Here is a 15,420-nt window from a genome sequence, read left to right on the forward strand (position 1 = left end):
GACACTATTTTTTACAGATTGTAGTCATTAGTGTGGTAACATTTTAGGTTAAAGAAATACCTTATTTGGTTTAGTTTTCGCTGAGTTATAAAGCTCTAAACAGTGGCTATTATGAATGTTGTATAATATTTCAGCATTTTTTTGATTTTTTGTTCAACTTTGAACCATCATAAAATCTTCATATGAACTCGGAATTAGGCATTATTTTTTCCAGATTGTAGTCCTTTGTGTGGTATACATTTTGGGTTCAAGAGATAGCTTATTTGGTTTAGTTTTTGCTGAGTTATACAGATCTAAACAGTGGCTATTATGAATGTTGTATAATATTTCAGCATTTTTTTTATTTTTTGTCCAACTTTGAACCGTCATAAAATCTTTATATGAACTCGGAATAAGGTATTATTTTGTCCAGATTGTAGTCCTTTGTGTGGTATACATTTTAGGCTCAAAAAATAGCTTATTTGGTTTAGTTTTGGGGGAATTATGCAGTCCTAAACATGGTTGTTGGGATTTTTGTAAACTGTTTCAGCACTTTTTAGTTTTTTTGTTCAACTTTGAACCATCATAAAATCTTCATACAAGCTCGGAATAAGGCGAATTTTTTTTCCAAATTGGAGTGCTCTGTCTTGTCTACATTTTAGGCTCAAGAAATAGGTTATTTGGTTTAGTTTTGGCTGATTTATGCAGCTGTAAACATGGGCTATTAGGATTTTTGTAAACTGTTCCGGCAATTTTTAGCTTTTTTGTCCAACTTTGAGCCATTATAAAATCTTCATACCAATCTGTTTTTTTTTTTTTTTTTTTTTTTTTTTTTTTTTTTTTCTCCAGATTGTATTCCTCTATGTTGCCTACATGTTAGGCTTAAGAAATAGCTTATTTGGTTTATTTTTGGCTAAGTTATGCAACTCTAAATAGTGGCTGTTATGATTTTTTTTTCAATAGTTCTAACATTTTTTGGCTTTTGTCCTAACTCTTCCTTGTTTGTATATACGTAGATGACACGAACACCTTTGCAAGAACGGATTGTACGAGATGGAAATATTGCTATGACATCCGTCGTCACGGGAGGATCTACATAGGTGTCTGGGGTAGCCTGTGATACTCCTAAAATTTTCAGGCAAAATAGAATTTTTTTTAAAATCTTTTTTGGTGTAGTGAATTTTTTTCGGTATGTTACCCCAAAAATTTACATGTGCTACCCATGACATTCCGTTCTGGCTCCGCCACTGTCTGCCGTGCAATGTATGTCATGATACTGTGGTGGATGTTGTATGATTTTATTATGAATCGTTTTGAAAAAGCTACAATATTACATGAAAAATATTTAATGAGTTACCATAATGGACGTGATAGTATTCATGATATGAATTATAAAAGTGATAAAACAAGTGTGGTTAACATAAGAATGAATAGAAATGCATTTATAAGACTATGTTACATGCTTGAACAAAGAGGAGGGTTGAAAAATAGCAAAAACATGTTAATTGACGAGCAAGTTGCTATGTTCTTACATGAACTTGCACATAACGAAAAAAAATAGGATTATAGTAGAAAGATTCAAAAGGTTAGGTGAAACTGTAAGTCGATATTTCAAAGTAGTATTAGATGCGGTATGTCGATTACATAAAGAGTTCTACAAGAAACCTGAGCCAATACCCGATGATGAAATCGATGAGAGGTGGAGGTGGTTTAAAGTTAGTAATTAGTTATTATAAATTTATTTAATTCCAATATTAATTAAATAATTTGTTTTATGCGTAGGGTTGCCTAGGGGCATTAGATGGAACATATATCAAAGTTAAAGTCCATGCAACAAAGAGAAAACCATATCGAACACAAGGGTGAGATTTGTACTAATGTACTTGGAGTGTGTTCGAGAGATCTTCAATTCATATATGTACTAGCGGGATGGGAGGGTTCCGCAGCAAATAGTCGAGTACTGCGAGATGCTATTAGTAGACCACATGGTCTTAAAATACCCCATGGTATGATATACATAAAACATAAAGCTACATAATATTATCAATACATTCTAACTAAATATGTAGAATCTTTTGTAGGAACATACTATCTTTGTGATGCGGGTTATACAAATGGTGAAGGTTTTTTAACACCTTATCGCGGGCAACGTTACCATCTTAACGATTGGTCTCGACCTCCTACAAATACTAAAGAGTTATATAACATGAGACATTCATCAGCAAGGAACATAATAGAACTCTGTTTTGGATTAATTAAATCTAGATGGACTATTTTACGTGATAATGCATACCATCCAATAGAATCTATGCCACGCGTAATCATTGCACGTTGTTTGATGCATAACTTCATACGTACAACCATGACGGAAGACCCCCTTGATCAAGAAATCTCTACAAATCACACCCAATTTGGAGACGAACATGACAACATTATTTCTACCGTGGAGACCTCACCAGGATGGACTGACCGTTGAGGTCTTCTTGTTAGTACTATGTTTACTGATTGGAGTTCAAGGCATGCCAATAATTAATTTATGCAATTTTTATGTAAACTTGATTATTCATTATGTGGTGTTTATACTATTTTTATTAATTGAACAACTCTATTATTATTTCATTATTCTTGTTTATATATTGTATTCATTATGTGGTGTGATAATATTTCTTCAGTTTGAATCTATTTGTAAATTATTCATTATATTATAAATATGTTTTTCAATATTTTATATATATATATATATATATATATATATATATATATATATATATATTAATTAACAAGAATATAAATTATTAGGAAAAAGGTGATGTTATAATTGTTACAGTGAATATTTTCCCATGAATAGGCCTTTAGTCTCTCACGTATATTAATACCACAAATAATACAAAAAGGGCTACAAATAAGAGTAATGGGCTAAATATAATGTTGGACAACACAACCACATACAAACTAAATATAAAACGTATACATACAAAAATATACATCTAACAGCTCCCCGCAGTCCGAACAAGAGGTCGCGAATGAACGTTCAGACTGGACCGAAAGTCAAGAAACAGAGGAGACAGTAGCCCCTTGGTAAAGATATTAGCGTATTGGGATAACGAGGGAACATGAAGAACATGAATGTGAACCAAGGCCACTTTATCACGCACAAAATGGATGTCGATCTCGATGTGTTTGGTGCGTTGGTGCTGAACAGGATTGGTAGATAAATAAACCACACTAACATTGTCACAGTAAACAAGAGTAGCGGTTAGAGGAGGGTAAAAGAGCTCCCGGGGTAAGTTACGAAGCCAACTAGTCTCAGCAATGGCATTCGCAACACCACAATACTCTGCTTCAGCACTAGACCTGGAAATAGTACCCCTATCGTTTGGAAGACCAAGAGAGAAGATTCTGACCAAGGAAGACACAATAACCAGATGTGGATCGATGAGAGGTAGGGCAACCTACCCAATCAACATCAGAGTAGGCAACAAGACCACGAGCACGAGAAGCATAGAGCTGTAAGCCATGATCAAGAGTGCCACGAACATATCGAAGGATCCGCTTGAGAGCAGTAAAGTGAGGTTCTCGAGGATCATGCATATATAGTCACACTTGTTGAACTGCATAAGATGTATCAGGCCGAGTGAAAGTCAAGTATTGAAGTGCACCCGCAAGACTACGATATAAGTTTAGATCAGCAACAGGAGGGCCCGAGCCATCAAATTTGGCAGACGTTTCAACTGGAGTTCGAGCAGGTTTGCAATTAGACATTTTAGCACGGTCCAAAATCTCTATGGAATATTTCTGTTGAGAGGGAAACATGCCATGGCGGTCTCGAACTACAGATATACCAAGAAAATAATTGAGAGCACCCAAATCAGTCATGGATAATTCGACACGTAAGGTGGTGATAATCTGCTGTAAGAGACCTGTAGATGAAGCAGTCAACACAATGTCATCAACATAAAGTAAAAGATAGGCTATGTGACCCCCTTTGTTGTATATGAATAAAGAGGTATCGGATTTGTTGTTATTAAAGCCGAACTGAGTGATATACTGAGCAAATATGTGGTACCATGCACGAGGAGCCTGCTTGAGACCATAAAGAGACCGTTGTAATAAGCATACATGATCTGGAGTGGAGGGATCACGAAAACCCGGTGGATGATGCATATAAACTATTTCTTGTAAATGGCCATGAAGAAAAGCGTTCTTTACGTCCAACTGACGAATTGGCCAGCAATGAGAGATGACAATACTAAGAATTGTCCGAATAGTAGCAGGTTTAACAACCGGACTAAAAGTTTCATCACAATCAATGCAGGGACGTTGGCTACGTCCATTAGCAACCAATTGTGCTTTATATCGAGCAAGAGAGCCATCTGCATTAAGTTTCTTTTTAAACAACCAAATACAATTAACGACATTAGCATTTCAAGGCCGAGGTACAAGTACCCAAGTTCCATTAGAAATAAGTGCATTATATTCGTCTTGCATGGCATTATGCCAGTTAGGGTCTTGGAAAGCATCGAAATAGTTTCTAGGAAGATGGGAAGGATTAGAAATTGTGTTGGTATGAAGGTTGAGACGGTCAATGGGTTTATGAATACCAATTCTAGCACGAGTGGTCATAGGATGAGTGCTAAAAGGACCCGACACAGCGGACCGGTTATTATTTGAAGTAAACAAAGGGGCAACAAGAGTGGCAGCAACGTCGATAGGAATGTTGTGGTCGACAGAAACAGTTGCGTTGTTGGTGGAGGTGTCGCTGACGGGAGACGGAAAAGGGGAAGAGGAAGGAGAATGGGAAGTGATGGTGGGATCATTAAAGCAATTGCGGGAGTCAGATATATTAAGAAAATCATAAGTAGGGGGATGGTCCGGGGTCATTGAGCCGAAAGGAAAAATTGTTTCATCAAAGGTGACATGTATCGAGATGATTATTTGTTTAGAATGAAGATAGAGACAACGGAAACCTTTGTGATTATAGGGATACCCTGAGAAAGATACATGGGACCGATCAATGCTCAAGTTTATTGATTGTATTAAGGTGAAGATAGCACAGGCACCCGGACACGCGAAGATGAGAGTAGGACGGATGTTTGTTGAAGAGTTTGTGAAATGGAGTGTCATTGTGGAGAGATGTGGATGGAAGGATATTCATAAGATGAGCGGACATATGGAGAGCTTCCACCCAATATGTGGGGGGTAGATGAGCTTGGAAAAGAAGTGTACGTATCATATTCTTTAAAGTACGAATCATAAGCTCAGATTTCCCATTTTGTTAGGAAGTATATGGACAGGAGAACTGAATGTGTATGCCATTGGTGTCACAAAGTTGATGAAAGAGAGAGTTATTGTATTCTTTTCCGTTGTCACATTGAAATGTTTGGATATCGGTGTTAAATTGATTTTTGACATAAGCACGAAAATGAAGAAATTTGGAGAACACATTCGATTTCAATCTAAGAGGGTACACCCATACAAAATGAGAAAATTGGTCAAGAAAAATGGAATAATATTTTATTCCACTATGACTTTGCAATGGTGAAGTCCATACATCCGAATGAATAACTTGAAAAGGAAATAAAGGATGAGTTTTAGATAACGAGAAAGATAAACGAGTATGCTTGCCAAGTTGACACGCATGACAAAGAAATGATGAATCATTTTTATTACATGAAATGGAATTGCTAGAAATTAATTGTTTTAGAACAGGTTGACTAGGATGACCGAGTCTTTGATGCCACAATGATGAGCTAAGACAGAGAAAGACTTGAGGACTCGGTTTGGTGACTGGGTAAAGATCTCCGGTGCTATCACATCGAAGGAGGGTGCGTTTGGTGAGAAAATCCTTCACAGAAAAACCAAACTCATCAAATTCTATAGAACATTTATTATCACGAGTAAATTGACGAACAGAAACAAGATTTTTAATAATTTGGGGAGTGACAAGAACATTTTTTTAAATAAGGGTGCGATAAGGGTTTAAAGCAAGAGTAGAGTGAGCAATTTTGGTGACCGGAATCCGAGACCTGTTTCCGACTAAAACTGATATATTTGAATTAGTGCACTTATTTTTAAAGGACTTGAGACTACCTGAATTGGCATGAAGATGAGCGGTTGCCCCAGTGTCCATGTACTAATCTGTATTATTTGGATCTTGAAGGGTCATGGTGTTAAATGTTTGCGGTAAAGAGGTCGGTTGATCCATATTATTCGGGTATTGAAACCATTGCTAGCTGTTAGGCTGACTGTTGGGTTGCTGAGGCATGGAGAAAAAAGCTTGCTGGTGGGTTAAATTCGAATTGGGCCGCTGTTGAGAATTTGAGTAAGCACTATTGGGCCATGGGAATTGTTGGATCGGTGGAGAAGGCAGCAACCCACGATATTGTTGTTGACCTTGAACCTGCGACGACGTTATCTAGGGATAATATCCCTCCCAATTTTGACCGCGAGCGAATCCTCTACCTCCGGAGCGTCCTTGTCTGCCGCCACCTCTCCCGCTGTTCCGACCTCCCCTGCCGCCGCCACACTGATTCCGACCACCACCTCTACCACCGGAGGTGTTAAATCGAGAATGAGGGGGTCGATTTTGATGCTCGATGGCGAGAATGGTTGGTGAAGATGTAGTGTCTTGATGTGAGGCTTGAACGTGACGGGAGTGATCTTTTGCCATGGACTGTTCTTCAAGGGTTAACATGGAGCGCATCTCAAGGAAAGTGAGAAAGGACATCTGATGTCGAATGGTGGTGACGACATGGGTGAATTGCTAAGATAAACCATTGATGGCATAAATGACGAGGTTTCTTTCAGGTACCGGGGATCCAATATTAGCAAGAAGATCAGAGATGGACTTGATACGAGTACAATATTCCATAACTGTAGAATCACCAATGGTGATAGAACGTAGTTCATCATCTAATTCCATGGCTTTTGTTTCTTTGTTCTCGTGAAACAGGTCTTCAATAGTCTTCCAAACATCTGCTGCAGTGGCATTGGGTTTGAGAATAAATTAGAGAACGGATTGAGTAAGTGTTCCATATAGCCACTGTTTTACAATATTGTCCACTGTTTCCCATTCTGGATCATCTTCAATTTTAGCAGACCCATCAAGATGACCGTATACTTTGTATCCAATGAAGTGAGTTTTAAAAAGCTCTTTCCAGGAATCATAATTTAAGCGGTCGAGATCAAGGAGAAGGAGGACATAAGACTTGATATTGGTTATCCCGTAGATTTTATCGTTGGGACTAGGTTTGGGATTAGAAGATTCTACGATCATTGTGACGAAGGAGAAGAGAGAAGATGCAGAACATAGGTGAAAGGTGAGAAGAATACGACCACAAGAAGGGATCAGCTAGGGTTAGAGGGTAGAATAGCCTGATACCATGTTACAGTGAATATTTTCCCATGAATAGGCCTTTAGCCTCTCACGTATATTAATACCACAAATAATACAAAAAGGGCTACAAATAAGAGTAATGGGCTAAATACAATGTTGGACAGCCCAACCACACACAAACTAAATATAAAGCGTATACATACAGAAATATACATCTAACAATAATAAAAAAATTATAAACATAAAATATACTTATTTTGGCAAACTAAGATGTGCAGCATAATGCATTTTTATAAAAACAATGTTGTTTGAAAATAAATAAACAAGGTAAAAAAGATGCATTTCTATTTCACTGTTTAATACTACCAAACAAGAGAAATGATTCTCAGACACATTTCTCTTGTAGATTCTCATTCTACCAAACTGGGGAGTCAATTCTCTTTCTCCATCTTAATTCTCTTTCTCTGTATTTCCACTCTCTGTAGCAATTCCATTTCTCTGTACCAAACGCACCCTAAATGTTAAGAGAATTTCCACAAGTACATAAAATTTGTAACCTATAAAACTAATCAATAACATCTTGGTCATTCCCTAATGTAGGAGTCCTAAATTCAAACTAGCACCATGAATGAATAAGTGGTAGTATATGTGTTCCCTTTGACCATACCCTACCTCCTAGAAGACTACATCAAACTCATATACATAATCTATGTCAACACATAGTTCAGTTTATCAAACATAAACATTTCTAACAAAAGCTTTTGAGAAAAATCTCTCCATGGTCAAGACGTATTGTAAATATGTGGGATAAACCTTCAGCATAGCAAAAAAAATAGGAATCGACCTAAAATAGAAAAAAAAAAAAAAAAAAAAAAAAAAAAAAAAAAGCTGATTAAATTTATAATACATGTAAGTTTACCATAGACTTTGTCAACATCGGTATGCATATTGGTTCCACAAATACTCCATAATGTTGGACTAATACTTTGAAAACTAAAAAAAATAAGGAGTGTTGTCAATCGAAGAGATGTACGAAGTGAAAACGATGATGATGAAGGTATATGCTTAATTAAGAGATATCGAGGTAAGTCGTTGGGGTGAAATAGGTTAGCCAATGGACAATATACCCATGTGAGGGGCACATGATGGTATTTTCAATCATTATGTTTAACAGAGAGAACAATTTTATAATTTGTTAATGTGTTTGGCACACACATTTGGTGGTTTCTATCTTTTATCTTTTAACAACAACAACAACAATAATAATAATAATAATAATAATAATAATAAAATAAATGAAAACTCAATCTAAAAAAACTTTGTTTAGGAGTATGAACGTTTAACTTTTACTTTAAACACAAAACTATAAATCTAAAAACTACTTCATGTAACGTTTAAGAAAAAACTATTGAGCTTTTGTAATCAATAAGCCAATTTTTTTATTAAAAATAAATTTATATATTTATCTTTTTTAAATAGTTGTCCTTTTAGCTAATTTTTTATATTTTAAAAGTTTTAAACTACTTTTATCAAAAATTCGTATAACAAATAAAAATTATAGTTTCCAACAACCATTTACTCGTTACCAATTACCTACTTTCAGATAGTTTTATCGAACACGCTTTAAAACCACCAATTCACGATGTATCAACATTTTAAAAAGTTGGACTAAATATGCAATTATATTCAAACCATAGAAATCAAAACCGTCACTTATGTTTACATATTTCTTCTTTAAAATTATTGTTTCCATCCGTTTAATTTTAATATTCTTATTCTGTCCTCGATTCCAGATCCAAATAAATTATTTTAAATTAACCAAATCAACTAAAAATACAACCAAAATCTAATCCATAGCCTTATCCAACAACAACGTTAAAATTATTGACATCAGTCGTCCTCACCAAAGTTGCAACTTGCAACATAAAATCATGTGCGTAAAATCCCACTATCATAAACCACCTTCCAAGAAATCACCGTTTTCCTCATGTCAACCAAAGTGGGGAAAATAGATTAATAATCCGAACCAGGTGAATGAACCTTTCCCAATTCATCCACCTATATAAGCCTCTCCCTATCATTAATCATCAATCGAAAACAGTATCAGATTTTGTTCCGAATATAAACTAACTAGACTTGAAAACATTTGATTCGATTTTGCAAAAGAGTGATGGGAAATAATGGGTTTGATTCCGATTTTGCTCTTCTTGAGTCTATTCGCCGACATCTGTTAGATGATTCCACCATGTATTCCGGCGGTGGAGCTCCACCGATGAGTTGCCGGACCAACACCCTGTTTCCTTGCTTGTCGGACACCTGGGGTGAATTACCCTTGAAACAGAACGATTCTGATGACATGTTAATAGCTCGGTTTCTTCACGAAACGTTGGATTTCGAGAGCCTCCTGTCGCCGGGAAAGACAATGATACCAAACATTGCCACTGTTAAATCTGAGCCGGAGGTTTTTGTGGGATCGCCTGAGATTTCAAGTTATGAGAAAGGATCACCGCCGCAGACGGTGGGAGTTGATGATGTGACGCAACAGAAGGGGAAACATTACAGGGGTGTGCGGAGACGGCCTTGGGGGAAATTCGCGGCTGAAATTCGGGATCCGGCGAAGAATGGTGCTCGGGTGTGGCTAGGGACGTTTGAGACGGCGGAAGATGCGGCGTTTGCATATGACAAGGCGGCGTATAAGATGCGTGGTTCTCGTGCTTTACTAAATTTCCCACTTCGAATTAATTCCGGTGAGCCGGAGCCGGTTCGGATAACCTCAAAACGGAGAGCAACATCGCCGGCGAACTCATCGGAAGATCGATCGCCAAAGAGGACAAAGAAGGTGGAACATATCCACGTGGAGAATAGTTAGTGGTTGATGGATTCTGACTCTTACTGTGGATTACCTTTTTTTTTTTTTTTTTTAAATCGTATTTTATCGTGTAAATAGCTGTTTTTTGTGCATAAATGACAAATTTATTATTTTTTTATTCATACAAAATCCAACTTATTTTCGATAGTTGCATCTTTTCCTTAACCTCGACATTCTTTATACGAAATACTATTAAATATAACTATCTAACTCGTTTTTTTAATATAATTATCATATATATTTTTAATATAATTATCATATATATTTTTAATATTCATGTTGTGTTACAGTATTTGTAGAGTTGTTATATGTTATAATGTTTGATAAACCAAAAATTAACATATAAATTATCATTTAAAAAAAATTACTTATATTAGTTTTTGAAAAGCTTTTTTAGAAAATCTTGAAATATACTCTTAATTAACTATAAAGATTTGATCAACTAGCTTATTCGGCTAAAAGCTAGTTTTGTAGGTATCAATTAGTTTTTAATTGTTATATGACTTTTCAGTTAATGGGCGTGTTTGATATGAAACTTTTGCAAGCGTTTGAGAACTTCTAACTTTTAGTTTTTGATAAAACGTTTTAATTAAACAAAAAGATCTGTTTTACAGTACGAACATTTAGCTTTTAATTTTAACAAAACGTTCCGATTCTAAAAACTACTTCATGTAGCATTTAACAAAAAACTTCTGATATTTTAAAATCAATTTTCATAATTACCCTTAAAAATATATTTATATATTTATTTGTTTTTAATCAATTGTCATTTTATGTAATTTTATATATTTCAAAACTTTCAACTACTTTTGTCAAACATTCATATAGCAAATAAAAGTTACATCTTCCTGTTACCAGTTACCTGTTACACGTTATCAGCTATCCGCTACAAGCTAATTGCTACCCGCTTCCAGCTAACAGCTACTTTTACAAAACACGCCTAATGTATCAAAGATAGCCTTGAAACATATTCAATATTACTCGAACTCAATACAAGCCATTACGAAAAATAGTGCACAGTTGTTGAAGTCAATTCTAGTTTGGCATAATAAATGGAGGCAAATACGAGTGACAACATAACTATATATTTATGCATTATTAAACATGTCAATGTTTTTTTAGCTAAAGATCATGATAATATTTGATCAAGATAATCAAATTAGACGGGAAACAACTCAAACATATAAAAATATTGTTGATATAGATGATAGATCTACGATTTTTTTTTCTTTTTTGAACAACAAAATGCATTAAAGAAAATCAAAACCAGGAGGGGTTGGAAATAGTAAAGAAACAATACAGAAATGAGCAAAAACAAAAAACAAAATGAAGCTGAACTACAAGGCCATCTAAAATAGGATTGCAAAATGAAAAATGAAATATATAATAATATATATTATAAATATCTATAAAACTACGATTTAAAAGAATTTGTCTGTTAGCATTAATATATATTCTAAATATCTATAAATATATATTCATAATAATTAATACTTTTTATCCCAATGTTTCTAGAAGGTGACGCAAGATATGATTAGATTTAGCATATTACACGAATGATCCCTATGGTTTAGAGTAATTTGCGTGTTTGATCCCTAACTTATTTTTTTAATTCAGAATATTCTTACTATTTATTTTTATTACGCATTTGGTCTTTGTATTATCCAAAAAAAGGTTTTTTGCCATTAATTTTTTAATTTATTTAAATAAACACACCCCCAACCTCCACCCACCCCCTACATACCCTATCATTTTTCTTTATTTAAATAATAATCTTTTTAGGTAAGATAATGACGAAACAACGAAACGCATAACAAAAACAAACAGTAGGGACCAAACACGTAATAAAAACAAATAGTAGGAACTTTCCGAGATAAAAAAATAAGTTAGAGACTAAGGGTGTAAATTACCCCAAATTATATGGATCATTCGTATAATTTACTCTTTTATGTTACGTCTAAACATTACAATATCGATGGTATACAGTATACAAATTCCTATAATTATTGAAGCTTGGATAAGGTGTATGTGTAATCGAGCCAAGTACTTGAAACCCCACTAGACTAAAAAACCCAACCTCGGCTTGATAATGCAATCAAAACTTTATTAAAAATATAAAATTACATTAAATTGAAATAGAAGTATGACTATGCTCATGAGCTCGACTTAATCCAACTTGATTATGTAAAAGATGAAAATAATAATAATAACTTTAATAATAATAACTTTAATGATAATAAATAAAGGGTAAAAATATTTCAATACTCAAGCTCAACTTGATAATATACTCGAGTTGGTCGAGCTCGAACTCGATTCAGTTTGAACCAAGTCGGATTTCGAGCATTTTCCGAATCAATCTCAAGTATCTCATAAGCTGGTTTGATTCGATTACACTCCTAATGAGGTGTGTGGAAAAATGATAGTTATAGATGACAGTATTCTCCGAAAAACACAAGGCATGACAAAACCTTGAAACTAGTTGATATTCACATATTTTATCATACTTTATGACTTTTTGATGTTGTTGAAGTTTATATAATACAACGGACTAGGGTCCATAGTGGAAGAATATCTCCGAAGCCCCTTCTATTTATTTTTTTACTTTCCAACCCTATATTTCCAGTAGCTTTATCAATCAAAATATTATCAACTTAAATAATCTTCTATAATTGACAAATTATAAAAGTTTTTATCACATTAACTAATTTAACCATGTCTTTGTGAAATAGTTTATAAAATCCACTCATCTAATTTTTTTTTATTTTTACTATTTAAGCATATGTGATATTTATAAAATTAAAAGCGTAGTTGATTATAAAATTAAATAAAAACAATAGTATATTACATGAATGGTCCCTACGGTTTGGGATAATTTGTACGCTTGGTCCCTAATTTATTTTTTTAAATCGGAAGGTCTCCATTATTTGTTTTTATTATGCACCTGGTTCTTTATTGTTTTTGTTAGGTGCTTGATTCTGTCTTACCTAAAAAGACTATTATTTAAATAGAGAAAAACGGTGAGGTAAGTAAGGTAAGGTGAGAGGCGGGGTCGGGTTAGGGGTGTGTTTATTTAAATAAATTGAAAATTCAAGGGCAAAATAGTCTTTTTAGATAAGACAGGGATCAAACGCGTAACAAAAACAAATAGTAGGGACCTCCTGAGTTAAAAAAAATTAAGAACCAAACGCGCAAATGACAATAAACCATAGAGACCATTCGTGTAATTTACTCTTAAATTTAAGAAAATATCATTGGAATATTTATTTTTCATTTATGGGCTAATGTCATAAAAACCCTCGAATTTTTAAGAAATGTTTGGTTATATCCTAAGTCCAATTTTATGTCCACAACAACCGTATATTTAGGCAAAAGTTGTCATAATTGCCTTATTTTTCAATTTTACACTTCTATGACATTAGGGAATGTTTGGTTCTAGGATTAGAATGTGTTTTGTTTGCTCACTCTTTTCCTTCCATCACACTTTTCTCTCGATCTTTCCATATTCCATCACACCAATTCATCTGTTGCTTCAGCAATTCTACAAGATGATGGCTAGCTTGTTCTTTTGAATAATAAAAAAGACATGGTCAAAAATCTCCAATTACGTTCATGGACAAAAAACTTATGGAAAGTAGTTTGGCAAGTTGTCGAGAATCAATGTGATGTTTTCGTAACTTGTGGGTTGATCGGAATTTGTGCGTTTAACGAATCGAGAATTCCAGTATGCAAATACCCATATTCTCTGTCCTCTGTTCCTTCTTCCAGATGCTTGCTTCCATATTAACGAACCTGCAAATCCGGTTCTTCAATCATTAAGCTCGATCATACCTCATCATTATACGCTATTTATCCACCTAAAGAAACAATCATCTCCCAAATCAGCTCTAACCAGTGTCAACACTTATGGAACAAGATCACCTCTAAGCCTAGAACCAAACATCCTCTAATTCCATAGAAGGGTAAAATCGAAAAAATGGCAATTATGATAATTTTTTCCTAAATATACGGTTTTTGTGGACATAAAATTGGACTTAGGATATAACCGACCATTTCTTAAAAATTTGAGGGTTTTTATGACATTAGCCCTTCATTTATTCAACGAGTAAAGAACCTGTGACTTGTACGACCACGTGCAAGTAGTTAATGCACACGAATAGATGTAGCGACAAGAGTATGGTCTGGTAAGCCACGAGGCAAGACTTCCACATTTATACATCAAAATTTCTAAGTTAGATGGGAGATTTCTCAACCAAGATGTATCTGAGCGTGCTATCAAACTTACAATATCAAATCATTAACAACTAAGGATTGTTAAGATAGGATTTTAACTAAGTTTATTTTTGGTTTTGCAAGATCCTAATTGAAAGATTCTATCAAAGTAAAGTAGTCTTCAAATTTATTTTGCAATGTCGTGTGTCCAGTACACATTAAAATTGATATTGATTAAAACATCGATAGTGGAACTTCGACTTTTTAAACAAGAAACATAATTTTTGTTGCAACAAATTACAAAAATTAGAAAGAAAACATCAAAAATAGAAAAAGAAACAATGTAATTGTCATCATATACAAGTAAAGACATAAGATCATATCAAGAATATCATGAGGATCACGATGTTCTGTTTAATTCAAGATAAATGGATGAAGTAATATGACATCCCTTATTTTCCAAAGGGATGATGTCACTGTAGCACAATGAACTTTTATGATTTGTCCGAGTTGACCAATAATGTTTTTTTGTTGCTCATAAGGTCGTCTAACTTTTACTGTATATGTCAATTAGGTCATTATCGTTAGTTTTTAACCATTCCTCCGTTAACTAGTTATCTAAATTACATGAATGACCCCTATGGTTTAAATTACTTTCGTAATCAGTCTATATCAACCATGTTTTAAATCACTCAACTAAAACTACGATAATCCTGAAACTCTAGGCACCAAAGTGTAACCTTGTTGTTATGTTTTGAAAATTGAACAAATGAAATTGTTTTACAAGTGTTATGAAAAGTATGCATTTTAAAAAAATTGTTTTAAACTTTCACATCGTTATAAGCTGGTATCAGAGCCTTGTTTTGAGGGATTCAGATGTACCTACGGGTATATCTGGACTCAAAATGAGGAGATGAGGAAAATTTTCAAAATAAATGATTTTTCTAAAACGAGTAAGAGTTTCTAAGAGAAAGCGGAAGGAGCAGTGTGTACAATCAGCCAGATCCCGAACGGTGATTTCCCAAAA

General features: G+C 34.3%; 1 protein-coding gene and 1 pseudogene across 1 annotated transcript; one reads left to right on the forward strand and one right to left on the reverse strand.

Annotated features, from left to right (window-relative positions):
- Nucleotides 1-6,394: 6,394 nt before the first annotated feature.
- Nucleotides 6,395-6,901, reverse strand: LOC145003013 (uncharacterized). Its single transcript, XM_078962179.1, has 2 exons — nucleotides 6,791-6,901; nucleotides 6,395-6,742 (listed from the first exon to the last, which is right to left on the reverse strand). The coding sequence occupies exons 1-2, from the start codon at nucleotides 6,899-6,901 to the stop codon at nucleotides 6,395-6,397; spliced, it is 459 nt and encodes a 152-aa protein (XP_078818305.1).
- A 2,374-nt stretch (nucleotides 6,902-9,275) lies between these two features.
- Nucleotides 9,276-10,327, forward strand: LOC145001896 (ethylene-responsive transcription factor 1A pseudogene; annotated as a pseudogene).
- The last annotated feature ends 5,093 nt before the right edge of the window (nucleotides 10,328-15,420 follow it).

This window comes from Lactuca saligna, chromosome 6 (assembly GCF_052625555.1).
Source record: "Lactuca saligna cultivar CGN05327 chromosome 6, ASM5262555v1, whole genome shotgun sequence".
In the NCBI taxonomy this organism is placed as follows: domain Eukaryota; kingdom Viridiplantae; phylum Streptophyta; class Magnoliopsida; order Asterales; family Asteraceae; genus Lactuca; species Lactuca saligna.

Coding starts and splice junctions, on each gene's coding strand:
- LOC145003013 (XM_078962179.1), bottom strand. CDS start 6,901: ATGGAATTAGATGATGAACTACGTTCTATCACCATTGGTGATTCTACA. Junction 6,743..6,790: donor TTGCTAATATTGGATCCCCG/GTACCTGAAAGA, acceptor GGTTTATCTTAG/CAATTCACCCATGTCGTCAC.